The sequence below is a fragment of the Lycorma delicatula genome, chromosome 8 (assembly GCF_047948215.1).
Source record: "Lycorma delicatula isolate Av1 chromosome 8, ASM4794821v1, whole genome shotgun sequence".
NCBI lineage: Eukaryota > Metazoa > Arthropoda > Insecta > Hemiptera > Fulgoridae > Lycorma > Lycorma delicatula.
In genome coordinates, this window is record NC_134462.1 from 21284148 (window position 1) to 21305808 (window position 21661).

The 21661-nt window shown below is 29.5% G+C and overlaps 1 protein-coding gene across 4 annotated transcripts in view; it reads left to right on the top strand.

The window, feature by feature from the left end:
* Positions 1–21661, top strand: part of LOC142329334 (uncharacterized) — a 76899-nt gene that overhangs the window by 51980 nt on the left and 3258 nt on the right. For 3 of the 4 annotated variants that reach the window (XM_075373820.1, XM_075373819.1, XM_075373821.1), the window contains 3 exons: positions 268–481; positions 3047–3201; positions 10666–12237. In XM_075373820.1, coding sequence (XP_075229935.1) covers positions 268–481; positions 3047–3201; positions 10666–12237 — 1941 coding nt within the window. The remainder of the gene's footprint in view (positions 1–267; positions 482–3046; positions 3202–10665; positions 12238–21661) is intronic. The other variant, XM_075373823.1, reaches the window with a different exon arrangement.

Genomic DNA, 21661 nt, shown 5'->3' on the forward strand with positions numbered 1-21661 from the left:
TACGAACCAGGAATGGTTTTCTGAGAAAAGGAGAATCATCATTTTGTACATGAGTCGGAAAAGAATCCACCACATATCATGAAATGGGCAGGGATGACATCACAAATTACACTGTACATTTGTCTAGAATTATGGGGACTTATCAGATGAATTTGTTATTAATAGTATTCACATTTTTTAATTTTATTTAATTTTTTGTTTTGATTGTACAATCAAATAAATCAATGTACAGGATGTTAACATTATTATTTCTTTCTTTTTAATTAGAATGTTGTCGCTGGTGTTGGAGGCGCAGTATTTTCATGCGTCGGTGACTTGAATCCAAATAAGCAACAAGTTTTATTATACCTTACTATTTCTGTATTAGTACTTAATGTCATAAATCTAGTTGTACTAGAATTAGGGGAATGGAGGATAATGATGCCAGAGACTGTAAAAACAGTAATAGAAAAACGGAATCTACAAACACTTGTTCTATATGGTAAGGCAATCAAATATTTTTAAACTGAAAAAATTAATCATAATAAACAATTAATAAATTGTGGAAAAATAGTATAAGAACTTTAATGAAGCATAAAATTAGAGTACTTATAAAATTTTGTAGTAACTCCAGTCAAATTTTATTTTACTGCAGTAGTTTTTGTTTATTTACTTTCTTCATGCACTAAATAACTCTAGAGTTAAATAAATGTTTAATTCTGATCAGTACATAATAATACGTTATATAAATCACATTAGAAATTGCTGGATATGCTACTTCACAGATAATAAAAGGAACTAATTCAGCATTTGCCTGGATGGATTAAGGAAAACTTTGATAAAGTATGATCAGTGCAGAATCACAAAATAAACATTTAATTATAAAGTAAGAAATATATCAAATTACAGTCCATATTAATTATTATTTAAAATATAAATATATGAAATAATGTTAATTTAAATACATGAAGATACTAAATATTTTTAAGAAATAAAAAATAATTCCCAATTCAGAAGGCATTAATGAAAATTATTTTAGCCCATATTTATATAAATGTTGAACAGGATGCAACAAATTCACGATCTTTTACTATTATTTTTAATTTATTTAAAATAAATTGATAGGAAGATTTTTTTAAATGGGTCAGTAACTCATTAAAAATGTCAATAGAAGCCTAATCTATATATATAAAAATGTTAAGTTCGTTTGTGTACGGCTTCAAAAACTCAAAATGTTCTGCACCGATTGAGCTCAAATTTTAGCACGATATATAACCCGCATCAAAGATTGTTTTCATTTATTTTTAATAAATCTATCTATCTATTTTTAATTTGTACAGTTTTTTAACAAATAAGAGGCTAATAAATCAGATGGAAATGTAAACAAAGGAAAACCAATCAGATCAATGCAAGATGGCCGCTGTCAATCACAAAGAGCCCGTATGGCCTTTGCCAATGTAAACAAAATCAGAACTGATTAAGTAACAAATTTCTTTGAATTATATTTAACAACTAAAACATCTGTATTTTATTTTTTAAAAAAACACCAAAACAAAAAGAAAAGCCACCAAGAAGGATGGCTTACAGTAAATAAATTAATACACCCTACCTTCTTATAGCCCAGATAGACAAGACTATGCAAACAAAAAAAGTCGAAATAACCAAATACACAGAAAATAATATCCCTACATAATGACCAAAAATACTTTGTAGGTTAAATATTCACTTTTGTCTGAATTTACAGAAGGCATTTACAACGAAGCATTGATAAATATTGAAGACAAATGCTTAGCTAATGCAAATAAAGTTCTTAGTCAATTGGGAATGCCAGCACCCACCCGAGCTGCGATTGCTTCATTTGATGTGGATTTACGCCGTGAACAGAGTTACAACATTGGTGATCTTCAGTCATATGTCCAATCAAACATTCCCAAATTAACGCGTGAACAGAAAGGCATTTATGATAACATAATGCAAATGATGAATGACGGAGTTGGGGGGACCTTCTTCTTTGATGCGCCAGGAGGAACTGGGAAAACATTCCTCATTAGATTGATTCTAGCAACGGTTCGATCAAAAAATGACAATTATCCTGTTGCGGAATATTAATCAGCCAAAACTCTGCAATGCCTTTATATCTACGCAGACAGTGGAAAAACAAAAAATATTGTATATCCACAAGTATTGCAAAATTAAACTTCTATGAAACATATGCTTTGTTTTGTTTCTCATCCATGCAACCACAATGTGCCACAGCGAAGCGTGGCGGGTAGAGCTAGTAATAAAATAATAAAGCTTTAAAGCGATAAAATAATATAATAATAAAGCCCCTTCTCATAACCAAAATATTGTATTGAGTTACATGAAGCTAGTTCTGTCTTCCACTTTGATAGAAGTGAATACTATTATTTTTTAAGAATAAGTGATCATTCATTTCAGCAGACACATTCATAAATATAAAGACATTTAAACACAAGGATACATTAACATTCTTGCTGTATATTGATATTTAGAACTGCTAGAAACAATCTAGTAAAATTCAACATTTTTAATGTTTTCTGTAACCTAATTACATATTTAATCTATATAATAAAAACAATGAAGTTGTAGCTATGCTGAATATCACCTGCAATTCAGTGTGTTTGGTATCCTTCTACATAGAAATATATTCAGCACAAGAAGGTAATGTGTAAAATCACTTCACTTCTTATTCTTCTTTGTAAACCAAGCATACAATATTTGTTGTTCTTTAGAATGATTAAGGTATTTTCAAAAGTGATTAGTGTTTTGTACCAGATTGTATATAATTGTTTGTTTATGGCTAACATACAATATGTAATTTCCAGGCAATAATATTACAAAAATGTAACAAAAAGGAAATTTGCAGTGTATTTTACAGTAAAAGGCAAAATAACAACTTGGAAATAAGCTGTTTAATTAATATTGTACAAGAATATTCAAAGCTTCTATAAGATCTCAATTTATGAAACTCTTATATCACATAGAATTTTAATTATTTTATTTTTTGAAATATTCTCTTGCTGCATTTGTTGTATTATACTTACAGCTCGAATGATGACTAGCATTAGTACTGGTGTGGCAGTTATAACATCATTTTTTGATGCACAATTTATGTTCTGCTGGTTGGAACATAATTTAAGACCCAGAAACCGTCTTGATCACAAAGAGACAGTATCAGATATTGAGTATATAATACCTAGGGTAAGTTAATTTAATTTATTATAATTTTTTAATAAGATATTTTTGAAAATAAAAAGTTATAATACTTTTATTAAGTAACCTATTTATTCATAAAACATACAGTTGTGATCTCGTTCATTTAATTAACACAAATAATCATTTAATTTGTAGTTTTTATGTAAATCAGTTAAATTCACAGTAGTGACTCATGGAATGTTACTTAGAGGAACAAATTGATAAATAAATAGTTGTGATTAACATTTGTGCCTTTTTTCCAGTTTTTACCCCAAAAAATTATTAAATAAAACACAGTACAGCATATGATAAATAAAATTAAGATAATAATACAAAAGGAAAAACAGAATTTTAATTAAAAAAAACATTTGGCAAGGGTATAACAAAAAAATTTTGTTTTGAAATTCACGATGTACTGTTTTAAAAACTGAAAAGTTTTCTAACTAACTCTATTATATTTTATTTTAATGTAAAAGTTATAATTTTTATTCTAAAATCATTAATTTTTTTTATTTTAATTTGCCAGTCTCCATGGTGGAAGGTAGCATCTCTTTCTTTCATCTGGCAGTTCCAGGTTTAAGTCTCAATCAGGCATGGCATTTTTCCACGTTGTATAAAATTTTTTATCTATCTTATTAACTGTAATTGGACATAGGAATGCTGTTGCTGTATAAGTAGATTAATTAAATTTGTTAAAGCATTGTCAGTAAAACACGTAGTTATAAAAATATAAATCTTCAAGTTGTAAAAAAATATATTTTAGTTTAATAACTAATTTTAAATTGCATATAAGTAAATAAATGTAAAATACATGATTTATTCTTTTTATATAATCAATTATGTAAATAAAAAGTTATTGGACCTGGCCACTAACAGGTAAATCTTAATTTAACCTTGAATAAAGTTTGTAGTATTAACACGGATAATGCAAAAATATTGTGTTTAAATTACACCTTCAGTGAGTGAGTGGTTATGGAAGTTGTGAACTACCTTATGTTATTTTTATGAACTAGACTGGTGAAACATCATAAGTTTTACTGCTTAATAATTATTTGATTAAAGTATATAAAATTATGTGTTAATGTAGACAGTGAATTACCTATTTTAATAAATACTTTACATCAAATAATAATAATAATCGACGAGGTAGTTTGTTGGTCAAACTACCACTTAAATTACATCCACTTTGGATTTGATGGTTCCATAATATGTGCAATATTTAAGGAGGGGTTTAACATTTGAGTAAATAAAAGTTTGTGAATTAAGAACAAAATTTGAATAGTCAAAGTCAAATTTTATCAGTTGGTTCCCATAAATCACAAACTATAAAAAAAAAAAACAACATGGTGTTTCCCATTGACTAGATGCTATGATATAATAAATGGACTTACACTGTTAAGTCCATTTGGTCGTACAGTCATTGGTCGAGGGGAAATTAAAGTGAGAAAAGTAATAAATTTCTCAAAGAATACATTTTTTTAATATTAATCCTTATTTGCTAATTTCTCAAAATTCTCTTCATGAATAATGTAACATCTTAAAGAATAGACCTAATTTATAAATTACATTTTTATAATATTTTAAAAATGAAATGCAAAGTTGTAACAACAGTGAAAAAAATTATGATTATCCATGTATAGTAAATTCTCTATTAGCCAAAATAGAGAGGGCTATATATATAATTGCTTATCAACATGCCCAAACAGTTTAATTGTCATTTACAGGACTTTTTCCTCTTCATTTACAGAATTTTTTTGATCACTGTTACTTAATTATGTTTAGAACTTATTCTGTATATTTTAATTACAATTCTGATTATTTTAGAGCAAATTCAGCCCTTTCTCATATTTGTTTATGCTCTAACCTTATTAAGTGTAGATTTGTCAAAAACAGGTGTACAGTTTTCAGTTATTATTGTGCACAACATTTACATAATGAGATGTTGACACAGTTTGGATGAGAAAAATTTCAGTATTTAAGAAATTAAAATCTCAGTTTGGTTGAACGTATACTATCTACTGAGATTAAAATTTGCTATTAAAAAAATTTTGAAAAGTTTTTCAAAATTAGAAACAGAAATTTTTAAGTCATTTTGTACAAGAAGTGGATCAAAAAATAAGTTACACCCTTGCCGTGTTCTTGAACTGAATGAGATATTTTAGTGTCTTGTGGTGGCAGCACTGGTTGTAGTGTTGTTTTCATGCGCCCCAGCAGCAACTCTGTACGAAATTCAGTACGTGTGAAGTATCGTCAATATGGCGTGTCCCCTAGAACTTTCGTCCAGCATAGAAGTGCATTCAGTAGTGCAATTTTTGCGGGCAAAAAATTATAATTTTTGTAAAATTCATCGCCACATTGTTGAGATATACGGTGAGAATCCAATGTCACGCCCCATGATCACAAAATGGTGCCAAATGTTCAGAAACTGAAGAATAAATGTGAGTGACGAACTGCGTGCTGGACGTCCTTTCTGAACTCCAAACACGACGAGTAACGCAGAACGTGTGAATGAAATTATCTTGAGAAACTGGCACATTAAAATTACAGAAATTTGAAGTAAACTTAACATCAGTTATAGTAGTGTGTTTGCGATTATTCACGATCAACTTGGTTTCCGTAAGATGTGTGCACGATGGGTGCCACATCTATTGACCGACAACCACAAATATCAACGTTTTGCGTCTGCTCTTTCTTTTCTTCAACGTTATTCCAGGACTGGTCCACAGTTTTTGAAAGAAATCATCATATAAGATGGGAGTTGGTTGCTCCATTATCTTCCTAAGGGTAAACGAGCATCACATGAATGGAAACACAAAAATTCACCGCAGCCAAAAAAAGTGAAACATCCCCACATGTTCGAAAGGTTATGCTGACAGTCTTTTTCGATTCTGAGGGAGTTGTTTACAGTGAATTTATGCTGTATTACTGTGAGACTTCAAAAAAATTGCGAAATGCCATTAAAGATCGAAGACCGGGAAGATTGAGCGATGGGAACGTTTTTCTTCACGACAACACTACTCCTCATTCAGCTCATGTGATAAAGGAGTTGTAACCTTCGTCTGCTGTAGGGAAGATTATCCTCGTCAGACGAAGCTGACGAGACTGAGGCCTTTTCACTAGACTGAAATTGGTGGGTTTTTCAGATGGACCACCAACCATCATAGAATTTACTGAAGGAACTGAAATTTTGGTCCCACGTGAACCGGCAATATAATAGACAACTCCAACAGAGCGCACGCGTATTGGAGCTAGAGCTAAATACAACTGGGTTTGCTCTGATGCCCAGAGGACATCGTTCGAGAGTCACTACGTAGAGCCATTCACCCATCGGCTCGATAGTTCCCACCTTAGGTTACGGGTGCGTTTCGTAAGATGTCACAACACCACCGAGTGTAAATGAAAAGGAAAATTGTGTTGGATGTTGTGTAGTTGAGTAAATGTATACGTTGTAATTTGTGTAGTGTTCTTGGTATAGTATATGTGTATAGTGTAAAGTATTCTGCAGCTCAGTATGTAGTGGGAAGAAAAGCTGCAGAGGCTAGGCCCGTGGGGACGCCAACCCCCAAAGTCTTAAAGAATAAGACTCTCCGTCGGGGGATCAAAGACCTGGGAGGGGAGCGTTTTGCTAATGATGAACTGAAGGAAGCAGTCCTTAAATGGTTGAACGAGATTGAACAAAAATTTTATGAGAGTGGAATTGTAAAACTTGTCACAAGGTATGAAAGGTGTTTAGAAAAGCTAGGTGATTATATCGAAAAATAGATAAAAATATTTTGTTTTTTGTTCAATAAAAAAATAAAAAAGTCTTATAAATGTGTTTCACAGAAGGAGTGTAACTTACTTTCTGATCGTCCCTCGTATGTTCAGTGCCATAATTATATTGGTTATCAGAACCTGACACGAGTGACAAATCATTCCCAATAATGACATAACTATTCTCAAGAAATAAAATAAATATTTTATTTAACTTTTGCTTATGGCATATTTTATATAATGAACCAAGGTAACAGATTTCTTCCAATTAAAAAGAAAGAAGGAAAAAAAATAATGACTATAAATTATAAAAATAATAAACTAAAAAAAGGGATTCTTTTCTTAGAGTAACAGGTCTGTTGGACAGTCTGTTCTTTGTAATACAGACAACGGCACCTCCAAAAGCTGTAGTTTGACCAGAAGGGTTACTAGACCGGAATAAGGATTTATAGAAAAACGTATGGGCGTGGGCAATGAAAATTATTACACTTCAACAATTAAAGGGATAAGGTACTAGTTCTGCAAACCAGGGAATATAAATACTACGAAGGACCAGTGGAGAGAGTCAGTAGTTCGGTGAGGCCGTGTTCAATGCAGTTGCGATGACAGCAATAACAGTAAGCATTTGGTAACAAGAGAAGAGCATTGTTTTGTGGACAGTGGTTGAATACAAGAAGTTTTTCGATTAGTTATTGGTAGACGGTTGTGAAAGTGACGGTATTATATTCACTTATAAAATGTAGGGTAGTTCTTTTATAAACAGTAAAACTAATAATACAAAAATTGAATTGTATTAACTTTAGACTCTAGATTTATCTTGTTGTGAATCTAATATTACGTTCTACCAGTTATTATAATGTTTTTAATAAATTGGTCTGTATTCTGGTTTTTATAATTCAACTGTCATTAAATAAATCTTGTCTTTTTATTAGAATTACGATCCTGTATGTTATATATACATATTGTCATTATTATTTTTATTACTTAGTTTTATGTCTCTAGAGCAGCAATTCTCAACTTTTTAGCTCCACAACCTCCTAAAAGTATAAATGAATATTTCACGACCACCCCAACGCCAACCTAATGAAACCTATCTTTTTTTCTGTTTAGCCTACGTAACTACCGTAAGGTATTACTTCAGAGGATGATATATATGAAGTATAGTCTTGTACAGTCTCAGGTCGACCATTCCTGAGATGCGTGGTTAATTGAAACCCAACTTTCAAAAGAACCCCGGTATCCACGATCTAGTATTCAAATCCGTAATTGTGTTTACTAGGATTTGAACCTTAAAACTATCAACCTCGAAATCAGCTGATTTGCGATGACGAGTTCATCACTAGACCAACCCGATAGGTTAACCCAGTGAAACCTAGTTAAACTATTTATCCTAGTAAACGCAGTTACTTTTATACGGATTTGAATACTGTGTGTTTGGGTTTCAACTAACCACACATCTTAGGAACGGTCGACCTGAGACTGTGCAAGACTAATACTTTATTTACATTCATTGTATATCATCCTCCAAAGTAATACCTGACGATGGTTCCGGAGGCTAAAACAGGAGAATATTAGTTAAAACTATTTAGCTACGGCTGTTTGCTAAACTATGCGATGAACTGGGCTAAAAGAAAAAAATATTTTTTTCCATACAGAAGTCAGACGAATATCACGGGGAAAGTGTTATAACCCGGTTATTAGAATTGCGAGATGTAATTTTATTTTTTCAGGATAAACAAGCGCCATTCTCAATCTTGGCTTACTTAGCTGATGTATTTTCCCATTTAAACAGCTTGAGTACGAATTTACAAGGACGTGATAAAACATTTTATTAATGACAGACAAACTTCATGCTTTCATTAAGAAGTTTTATACGAGTATCTGGATTAATCGCATTCAAAGCAAAAACCTGCCCATTGTGGATTTGATATGATTCCACTCACTTTCGATTATATTGAGAAAAATTTGGATGCAGAAGACACTATTATTCACCAGTTTGGATAACATGAAGATGCATTTGCGTGAGTTAAAAATTCAGTTTCAGTGTTTCTAGGAAGATAAAAATGATTTCTCGAAGAGATGGTTATTGAATCCATTTAGGGAAAACGTTGTTGCAGCTGCTAAGTTACCGGTTGAGACTCATGATCTGCTCATCGATGTATCTGCCGATTAAACGTTACAACTACAATTCACATCTGAAGATTTAGATACGTTGTGGTTTGCTCGTGGAAGTGAATATGAAAATTTAGTCACAGAAGCACTGAAAATATTAACCCTTTCGCCACATCTTACCTCTGTGAAAATGGTTTTTCGTCTATGGTTATGCTAACAACAAAATACAGGAATACTTGAAAACAATTTGCTTTTGTGTGTTTCTAATGTAGATCCGCGCATCGAGAAACTTTTAAATGAAAAATAAATGCAACCATCTCATTAATTTATTTTCCTTACACGTGCACTTATAAATGTAAGTAAAATGTTTATAATAAATTATTATTTTCTCATAAAAAGATTTCATTATTGTTTGTGTGTAAAGTTTAAGCTAATTTCGTGACCACCCTCCCCCCCCCCCCCTTTCATACCAAGAATCCCAGAAAGGAGAAATGCTGCCTAGAGTAATAAATTGCATTTATAAGAAAAATTTAGTAACGATGTTGGTTAATTGGTTGACTATATTTTTTCTATAAGGATCCCATTTTAATATGAGACCTATTCAGACCTTTGAGACCTTTGTTTAGACATGGAATTATATGTAAAAAAATGTCTTATATTGAAATATAAAAGAAACTTCACTAGTAGGAAAATGATAAAATGAAAGTTTAAGAATGTGTTTTAATTTCATTTTTTGCATAGTTAAAAATGGAATTGTATGTTAGAATTAATAAAAATGTCTAATAAATGTAAAAATTTAATACTAAAGTAATGCAAACCATAAAGTTATACTTGCTCATAAATACTTTTTTTTTGTAAAAAAGAATGATCATTAAATTTTGAAAATAAATTCAGAAACAAGTTTCTGTTCTGAAAAAACATTATGCATAAACAGTATTCAATACAAATATTAAATAAATAATGAAAAATACTTGATGGGATGTGTTTTATATATTGTTTTATATATGCTTATGATTGTTTTATATATGCCTATGTATAAAATTTTGACGTTCAAAAATCTCCAAACTACTACATCAGTTTTATTGAAGCTTAGAAATTGATGTTAAAATTCTTGATCAATCAGGATCAGCTGATCTCAATCGGACCACTTCTTAAGTCCGAATATTTTTAAAGTCGTTACAGTTAGATTTTCATGTGATCCAATAAAATTTAAAAAATGCTAATTGAAAAGCTGTTTTACATATAAGATTACTTTTTTTATTCAGGATTCTTAAACACAATTTATATATCCAAAATCATTCTTATTATTTAATAAAATGAATTTGAAGGTACAGAAGGTGACAAAACACTGTATTTTAAAGATTATAGAGGTAGCATCTCTGCCTCTCTGTCAAGTTGTCATACTTGCCAGAGGCGGTGCTAGCAACGCTACTCGATAAAAATAAAATACTTGTCTTGGGCAATAAGATTTAAGATAAAACTGTTTATCAAACTCTGTATACCTCTTGTCAGAGAACAATATTTAAGCATATGAAATTCCATATTGTAATATGTAAGTAATGTAATAAGTTGTTATAATGTTAACAGTTGGTCATGATGTTCCAGGTTAAATCAGGCTCAAATAACAGTCAAGGTGACCCTAGCAGAAATACTAGCAATTCACACAATGTATATAATCAATACGCACAGTCATGGGTGTTCGATACAGACACTGTCGGTTCTTCTCAGTCTGATTCGCCTTATAGTAAATTACAACAATTCAATGGCAGTAAAACAGTAATCTTGAAACGAAAAACTAAGAGACCTGATTGTGAACAAATTTCTAATACTATTTCGACAACATCAAAGTCTAAATCACAGCCAATGGTGTTAGTAGAAGACACTACATGCAATAACGACAGACAATTACAGTTCATGACAAGCTTTTCAAGAACACCATCACCTGTCGGTCATAATTCTGATAGTTCATCGCCTGCTTCTAATCCTCCAATGATTTATGAGTGTTTAGAGCGTTTAACAGAGCCATCAGTTTACAGATCAAGATTAAATACAGCATTAGTGATAAACGCAGAACGCATGTCACCTTGTGTATCACCACGCCCACACAGTATAGTAGTGTCCGATCAGGTACAATATGCATCGCTGATGATGGAATTAGAAAAAACTATAGTAGCTAAATTTCCGACGAGTAAATCTCCAGATAATCGTAGTGAAAATATAACCAGACAAAGCAGTAGAAGACCATCATCTAGAGACGATGCCTCTTCACACCATCATCATCAACATAATTTGCAGAGTTCAAGTCAAACACAAAGTGATACAGATTTCAGTAAGGAACTAGAAGCAGCACTCCAATTAATCCAAGATTTGGAATCGCCGAATACTGCAGAAACGCCTTCCGATCACCCAGCTGTGATATCTACAACTTATCATCCTGGTGATGATGAGGATCAACACACAAAACCTAGATGTTTGATTTCACAAATGACAGAATGCAGCACAGATCTCGACAGTGGCAGTAACAGCAGCAGCAGCAGTGATGGTAAGAAACAATATTGTTATTTACATCATGCTTATTGTGATAATTGTTATAATATGTCACAACAACCGTTACAGAAAAAAACTAAACAAGAACAACTACAATACCATCAAAATGATGATGATATATTGAGTCCTGTAAAATCTTTATATGATAACCATAATGGTTATCAACCATTATTATCAGACAAAAACAAAAGAACTTTTAATGTCTTAGATAAAATAGATGAATCTGAACAACATGATGGAAAAAAAAAATTAGATCTTGATAGTTATCTGTCATCAGAAATTAATGATAATAATGTTAATAATGATATAAGTGGTAATTATTGTAGTAATAGTATTAGCAATAGTTTAGCTATAAATGGTGATAATTGTAATTATAATGATAATGTAATAGTGTTATCTGGTCAAACACAACCAAGTGATTATTCTTCAACATCATCGTCTTCTATGTTCGTTAAACTGAGGTCACTTTTGAAACCGAGAGGGCAATCATCATCATATTTATCAAGAAAGCATAGAAAATTGATATTAACTCCTGAACTTGAAAGCACCATATTGAAATCAGAAAGTCTAGTACATTTGTCTGAAGTCGAATTGATACAACGTTACAACAGGAATAAATCTGAACAGCGGGTAAGATAACTTCTGGCAATTTTTTTTTATAACATCATGGTTGCTGAGGTGATGGTATATTAATCAGCTTTTTTTTTGGTGCTATGAACTAACACAATTAATGGTAGTATAATTAAATGCAATACTGATTTATGCTTTTTTTATTTATATTTAGTTTATTTTTAAGGAGTGATTTGTGAGTGTGTGGTAGTGGTATATAAAAAAATGCTTCAGAACATAATAATATCTCCTTTACACAAACTTCTTTTAAAAGAGCTATAAATGAAAAAATCTTTTTCTTTTTAAAAAATAATCTATTATAGTGTTATTAAAATAGCTATAATGTTAAACATAATAATGCAATGTTATGTGGGTTGCTCACATTTCCACAACACTGAAGATTGTAAATCATGACTAGCAGACTGGAATTTGGGAAATTTCCAGTAGTAATCAAACATTAGCTTTTCATTAAAAAAAAATAAATAAAACTGAAATCAAAAAACTGCTCAAAGAAATTTTTAAAATATACATTTTTTTTTTAAATGTAGTACCAAATTAACAAGAAACATTAATCAATTATTAATTCCTAATAAAAAGTTAGCACTAACAAAATTAAAAGTATTGAAAACATTTTTTTACTTTCCTAGTGAATTTAGCCTCAATATTAAAGGGAAAAATAAGGTGATCATGTCAAAAATGGGATATCAGGTTTTCTGCAAATCTTTATGATTTGGGTTAACTAGTTCATCTAGACCAAAAAACATATATATTAAAAAAACTATGTTTTATTTCTACTGCTATGTACTGATTTATTTCTACAGAGATCATTGTACCCAGGATTCTTAGTTAGTAAAATTATTCATATCTAATAAATATCTAGCTTTACCTCTAAAAATTCTCGTAGTAAAATAATAAATTACCTTTTACAGAATAGATTGAAAAAAGTTACATAGTGAGCACATCTTATTCATGACATTAAAAGTGTACTTATTCAAATAAATCACTTCAGCTCTTGTTTTACAAACCCACCTAACAACCACATATGTGTGACACACATTGTTTTTGGCCTTACAATTGTAAGGCCAAACCAATTGTTCAAACCAATTTTCTTCAAATTTGGCTCAAATATTTCTTGTATGGGGAATTGAATACATTCATTCTTTTTATTCAAAATTCATTAAGGGAGTTAATGTTATCATGAAAAAACCTATTTCAATTTTCTTCAGAGATATTTTAGAGAAAACTTTATTAAAGAAAATTTATTACTTACAAAGCATAAAATAATCAAAAAGGTTTTCAAATAAAAATAATCAAAAAATCAACCCCCCCAACTCTTGAGATTGAATTACGTTTTCCTTCTTTTGCTCTGGCTTCCTTCAGCTTAAATATTTTAAAAAGCTTTTTTATATTTATACTTCATATATAGAGCTATCACAAAATGTCTTCAATTTTTTTAAATTATCGATTCCAGACCATAAATGCAGAAAAGTTTTTTGACATTTTTTTCTTTTTCTTATTTTAGCCTTAATCAAAGTAGGTATTAGATTATAGAAGACCTTATGTAAGGACCTTATATATATATATATATATATATATATATATATAAGTTAATATTTTTATAATAATTATATTATTATTCTATACTAAAAGTAAAATTATTCATATCTAATAATATAATATATTATTATATACTAATAATAATAATATAATACAATAAATTTATAATAATTACACATATTAATATAAAGTAATGAAAGTCGTACAAGGTATTGCATGAATTATATAAAATCTACCCTTTTTTTAAGTCTGTATTATTTTTTATTACAGTTTATTCTATTTAATAATTTTTAATTTTATATTTATTTACGGCTTTGCTAAATCTACAAAAACATTACCCTATAAAAAAATCACTTGCACGCAACACAAAGGTGATAAACATGCATCTTTATAAAATAAAAAGGAATGCAGTAAGATAAAAGAAATCGCTATGAAGTGTAATCATCTTAGGTTCTTTATAATGCAAGAATCTTTTATTTCTTTTTAGCTCTTGAAATTTTCTTGAACTTTCATATGAAATATGATTATCAGATTAACACCAGGCTATATATCATTATGCAATAATAACCCAACAACAGTGGTAGAAAACTTTTCTCGGAGAATATACAAATTAAATTTTTTATGTATTAAAAAAATTATTTTAAAATATGCTATCTTAAAAAAATAATGCTGATTTTTTTCCCCCAAGATTATACTACTCCAAAATAGGACATAAAATAAATAACATTTTGGTTATCCACTCACATCAATTTCTACTGAGATCACTGTACCCAGGATTCCTAGTGAGTAAAAGTATTCATATCTAATAAATATCTATCTAACTTTACCTTTAAAAATTTTCATTGTAAAATAAGAAATTACCTAATACAGAATAGATTGAATAAAGTTACGTAGTGAGCACATCTTATTCATGACATTAAAAGTGTACTTATTCAAATATATCAATCAGTTCAGCTCTTGTTTTACAAACCCACCTGATAACTCAACATTAATCATTATTTAGATTTAAATTCTATGCAAGACTTTACATTTGTACTGACCCTCTGCAGCTTAAAATAATAATCAATTTTATTTTTTAAGTATATAAATTACAACCAAACCATAAAAACTAAAACTAGACATTGATGCGTTATATTTTTTAAACAGGAATAAATAGATTCGAACATTTAGATAAGTAATATCTCTACTGATTGGAGAAAATAAGTATTATGTTATTTACCACACAAATGTGTATTTTAGATTTTTCTTTATATAATCTATCTTTTTTAATACACATGTAAAGGTTCAAGTGGCAATAATCAGAGTTCCTAAAACAATAAGTCTTACATAAGGAAAAAGCCACTTCACTCATCACTTTACTTAGAAAGCCTAATGTAGGATGATATTTGTTATTTTTTGGGAATACTTAAGCCATTTTCTAGAGCGACTCCTGTTCCATAGCAGGTCATCTAATCTAAAGCCAATTTGTTGTAACACTAACACACTCTTTAGTTAAAACTAATTGGTTCTTTTATAATAAATCATTACACTATTACTATTTAATCATTCTTACAACTTTTTTCTATTAATTTATTATGATTTAAAATACTTGTTTAAATCACTTAAAAAGAAGAATTTTAATTATGGTGAGGTACACTTGATTCTGTACATGAGATTAGTGTTAATCTTATTAATTCTATCATGATATCACTGAGGAGGTATGATTTGAACTACAACCAATCATTAAATATATAAATAAACTATAAATTAGGAGAATAATTTATATTATTTCTACATTTACTCAAATCAGATATGTTGCTGTTTATGTGTTAAGTGAAAAAGCACTTAACAATCCAAGATATTTTTTTTTAATTTAGGAATGACGTACTTGTTTGTTTATTATAAAAGTTGGCAGAACCAATACTGGCAATCTTATTAATTTCAAAGAAGTAGTGAAAGTAGTGTTTTTGAGCACAGAATTTTTGTTTATTGCACATACCATTTAGTAATTTGGTTTTCTAAAGGATAATACAATTTTGTTTTATAATATTACATCATATAACTGTTACGTGTTATTTTTTTATTAGTGACTTGTATGTTTGTTAGTTCTCCTTTAATTCATAATCAGTCGCAGAATTAGTGAAGAATTATATATAACATTAATCATAATGGGTTTTTTCATTCAAATTCTGTCTTTCTAACCGTTCAACACAAAGATCCAACTTTTGTCACACATCCTGCTGATTCTTTCCCATTAGGATATCACCTGTGAAAAATAAATGATTTGGTTCTCTCACCCTGTCTATATCTTGAAATAATATTCATAACCATTATAAAAGGGAATGAGCTCAACACAAATTCCTGAACATTTCACCCAAACCAGCAGCACTCTTTTCTCTTGCCACACAGGCAATTTATCGTTTAGCAGGTCAGTGTATGCCTTTAATCCACCGGGTTGGTCTAGTGGTGAACACGTCTTTGCAAATCAGCTGATTTCAAAGTCGAGAGTTCCAAGGTTCAAATCCTAGTAAAGGCAGTTTCTTTTATAAGGATTTGAATACTAGATCGTGGATACTGGTGTTCTTTGATGGTTGGGTTTCAATTAACCACACATCTCAGAAATGGTCGACCTGAGACTGTACAAGACTACACTTCAACTTCAGCCTCTGGTGGTTTCGGAGGCTAAACAGAAAAAAAGTATGCCTTTGGCATCAATCTTCTCTTCAACATTCCCATATAAATCTCACAGACTTCTGTTATATGTCTTTACAGGACCATTACTCCTAAATATAGCACTTGGACTTTTGTCAATATTAAAGCCAAATTCTAAAAATCAATTCTGCAATACCAATCGCATTTCTTTGTTTGTGGGATCAAACTAACAACACCATGTTAAGATTGGTCTACCTAAATGTGGACAGAAAAAAATTCTCAGGAAGTACAATCACCAAAATTGAAATTGTGAGGCAAGTATAAATTTCAAACACCTTAAGTCACATTTAATAAATTGGTTCCTGTATATCACCAAACAGTGCTACAAAGTGAAATGCTCCTACACGGTGTAAAATATTAAAGTACAATATCAATTAAAAAAGATATAAATGTAATTTTCCGTATCTGTTTATGTACTTATTTAAGCCCCTTTACATCATCATACATTTTTACACCTTTCAATTCATAAGTCCCTGTTCAATGGTATCTTAAATCTGTTTTTTGCTGTATTCTTTAGAAAAGTTTTACCCAACTATTAAATTAAAGTAGAACAATTTTTAAAAGCAAAGAATAATTAACAAATGTTATTTCATTATATAGCTATTTTTTTAACAAAAAAAAAATCTTAATGCTTTCATTTAAGTCACATAATCTTTAAGATTTATTTCATATTTATTTTTCATTCTCTTCTATAGAATTTACAGTTTATTAGTTTTATCATCTTGTGGTTATAAATTTTTAATATTTTGTGTGACATTTTTAAATAGTTTTTTTACATAAATTTCATTCTTGATTCTTTATTTCTATTTTTTTTGTTTTTTTTTTATTCTGTATTATTCATTCAAGTTATATATAAATATTATAGCTAATAAAATTGACTCTATTAGCTAAATTGTTTTTACTGCTATAAGATATCACTGTAATATGATTTTATAATTATGCTTATATCATTTAGTAATTTAAATTACTAAATGAGCGTTCTTTAGTATATTATTAAACTTTGTTTTTCTATTACATAATGTACTCGACTATATCAAAACATAATAAATATAATTATTTATTTAATAAATATAATTTATTAAATCAATAAAGAGAATTAGTTTCTATGAGAAAATCTTTTAATTTAATTTTAAACAAAATCGTAATAAAAAGCTTTTTGTACAGTTAGGTAATTTATTAAAAATTGAATTTAAGGAACAATATGGTCCTTTCTTGTAAACTGAAGTATTATGATGTTTAACATAAACAGCAATGTCTATCTATGACATTGGGCAAAATTAAAATTTTTGTAATGACAAAACAGACAAAATCGTATAATAAAACCATTTTCTAAAAACTCACTTCAAAATGGTTTCAGTCATCTTTGAAAACCATCCCCAGCAAAGGGTACTACTGTTTTTATACTGGCAACAGCTGATATTTCTCATGGCAGTATTTTTTTAATTTGGTAGTTATATACTACGAATATGCCAAAATTGTGTGTGATTTCATTAGTATACCATTGCATTGTGTTTTTGTATATATACTTCATAATGTTTAAGCGTATTAAGATATGTTTCTTTTTTATTTATGTGTAGAATATCAAATATTCATGCATTTGTGTCTGTCATGTGACTTGTAAATGTTGTCTATTTTGTTGTGGAAGGCTTCTATGTATTCTAGTACCTTTGTTTAAAACTGTACCCCATTTTACCACTGTAAAATGTTGTTACAATTTGACTAGTTTAGTTTATATCTTCCAGGGGCATTTCATTCTATCATCAATCACTATGCACAGGACAAACAGATTATTGAAAACTGTAAATAAACCCAAGATTGTATTTCAACAAAACTATGATATACTTATTTTGTTCCTTTATTTCAGTCGTATTAAATACTAATAATGTGATGTAAACTGATACTTACACTGAACATAAAAATATATAATCTACTAAGAGACCATTAAACAAAACTGTTAACAATTAATCAGTAATATAATGAAAAGTATAATTAATATTCTTTTAATGAAAACTGAAGACATTATCTTTACTTCTTTAAGTTGGACTTCACCAAAAGCCCAATAACAAATGCATGTCAACTTAAATACCCCAAGCATTTATCAGTTTAAGTTTACAAACAGTACCCTCAAAGTTTAACCCAATAGTAGTAGCAGTTTAGTGTACTAATATAACAGCTGATTCATTTACCAAATATAAACAGTAACAATTTGGTTTTCTAAACACACAGGATTATTCATGTGCATTACAGGATTTCTAAGGAAAACCCATAACCTTCCTAAAAATTTTATGGCGAATAGAATTGTACCTTCTTCATAGAAGAAGGTACAATTCTATTTGCGATACTGCCGTGAACACGCGACAGTATCATTACTGTCGCATGTTTACAGCTCAATCAGGATATTGAGTGACTGACAATTGAAAATGTTTATATAATTAAAATTTATTAATCTAACAAATAAGTAAAACAAGACAAATCAATAATAATAATGACAATAATAAAAATAGTAATCACAACCACAATAATAATCAGAATAATAATAATAAACAGTGATTACATACAAAAATGAATTTAAAGTAATTGTCAAGGATTTAATCACAGGTAGAGATAAATAATGAAAAGCAGAGTTCATTCTCATTAACAAAAAAAAAATAGCACGACTGCTAGTCTTAACACTTTTAACCACTAGCCTTGTACTGACAAAAATAGTACAATAGGTAAGACAAGTATAAAGCTCTTTCACTACAAATACCTTAACATTTTATGAATGAAATTTAGTACATTATCTATTTCACTTATAGTCTAACAGTAACTCACCGAACCATTTCTTATTTTCACATACTAGAATAATTTATGACATGACCTTAATCTTGCCAAACTTAGTTCACTAGAAATTCACTCCTTCATTGACCTCCCTGCAGAATACTTTGCTGACTGAAATCTTGCAGAATTCTCTTCGCAGACTCACATCATAAAATCTCGCTTAGACTGATTCACAGAACTGATTTTTAACTGGTCTTCCTGGAGTATTTATACTGCTATCCTCTTTACCTGCTAGATGGACCCAACTCAAAGCATGAGCATTATCAACCACTCACATTTCCCATGAAATTCCAAACCTTGGTCCTGTAACTCTTCTCACGGAATAACATCTGTTTAGGTGTGTCAGTGGGAAGTATTACAAAAGACGATTGTTAAACGGACCTGTTATCTTTAATAAAAGGGTTTCTTTTAGCCCCTTTCTGTATTCCTTCTATTATTATATTTTCTACTACTTTATTCTTAATTAGTAGGAATCCGTTTCTCAGGTCTGTTATACCAGTCCTGTTACAATACTAACTTGATATTAGTTTCAGACTAAATAACAGTATCACTTATTTAATGTTACTCTCTGTTCTTGCTAATTTTTTAATCTCAACATATTTACTACAGCCTTCATCCTTACTTATGTTTTATATACTCCAAACTTTTGATTCCTTTTATAGTTTTTACCTTCTGTATGTTCCTCATTAACCAATTAACTAAGCTGAATATTTTACATGATCCTCCAGCCTAGTTGGTCTCTTCTACAAAAATCTGTCTACTTTGTTTTCATTTCTTATGTTATCATTATGACAATTTTCAGCATTGTAGCACCACATTTCTAGCCATTATTCTTTTCCTTTATGCCTTTACTATTATCAATGTTTCACAACCACAAAGCACTACACTCCATACAAATATCTCAAGAACTTCTTTTTAATTCCTATATCTATATTTATTTTCAATATCTGCCATACATCAACCTTCATTATTTCACTACCTAAATATTGAACTTTTCCTATTTCTTAATAACAATAAAATTTTCTGTATTTTATACATATGCACAAATATAGTTTCACTTTTTTTTAATGCGTAAAAATTGATTAAGGTTACTTATTTAAAGGTCTAATCATATTAACATCACAATAAAATAAAAGCAAAAATTAATTAGCTTCTACTAAATTTTTAATTAATAAAATACTATGCATTATTTTGCAAGTAATTAGTGATTAAAAATCAATGAGTGGGATAAATTTCTTTCCATTTTTATGATTATTTTTCTTTTAATAGATTGTATACTTTTGTAAATATACAAGGGTCATTCAATAGGACTGAAAAAAAAATTACTACTGAAAAATTATATATTCAATGACAATTCAAACTAATGCTAGTTTCAACATAATCCCCAGCAATGTTTAGCCTCTTGTCCCATATCTTTCTGTGAGCTTTTTTATTCCAGTAGTAGTAAAGAACTGTCTCAGGAATTCTTAACCCACACGTTGTTGAACTTGGTACCATGTAAAAACTCTTTAACAGGTCCAAACAAAAGACAATCTGATTGTCAAAGATTGGGAATGTAAGGTGGATGTGGTAACACCAACCAACCCAACGTTTTAATAGTTCCCACACCTGTTGAGCAGTATGGGGAAGGGTTTCTCACACAGAAAAATGAACCCTTTTGAGAGAAAACAAAGACATTTTCTCCTTATTCCAAATTTCATTTTATTTTGTAATATTTCATAATAGTACTCACTGTTGATGTAAGAGCATATTATTCTTCCAAAAAATCACAATAAATTGGTCCTTTACAGTCCCAAAATACTGCTAGCATCACTTAACCAGCTGACACGTAGGTTTTGAATTATTTCCTGGTTTGCTATTTGTCTCCAATCATTGAATGATCTTTATATTTAGATATTTCTACTAATAATTTTAGGTGGATATATAAAATTATATTAAATGTATGACTTACTTTGAAGCTTATTCTATTTTTTAATTTATAATTTTCTTAACTTATTTTTAAAATTTTGATGTAAAACTTTACAAAAAATAAAGACTTGTGCTTAATTTTTAGTACATTTGCATATGATTTTTAATCAAATTTTTATGAATTTGCATAGGTGAGCAACTTATACTTAAGCCAGTTTTGTCTTTCATTGTATATAGTATAACAGAGTGATTTGCTATGCGTGATAAATATTATATAACAAACGTACTTGGCAATTAAAAGCAACAGATTTATAGAAAAACAATTATTAGTCACAAAAATTCATCTACTTTAAAATATTACAATATTACTTAAAAACTGTCCTCAAAGTAAGGAAAATCTGTTTAACGTACTACAAAATTTAGTTTAAAAAAAATTAATCTGTAGATTACACCTATGTTGATACTGGTT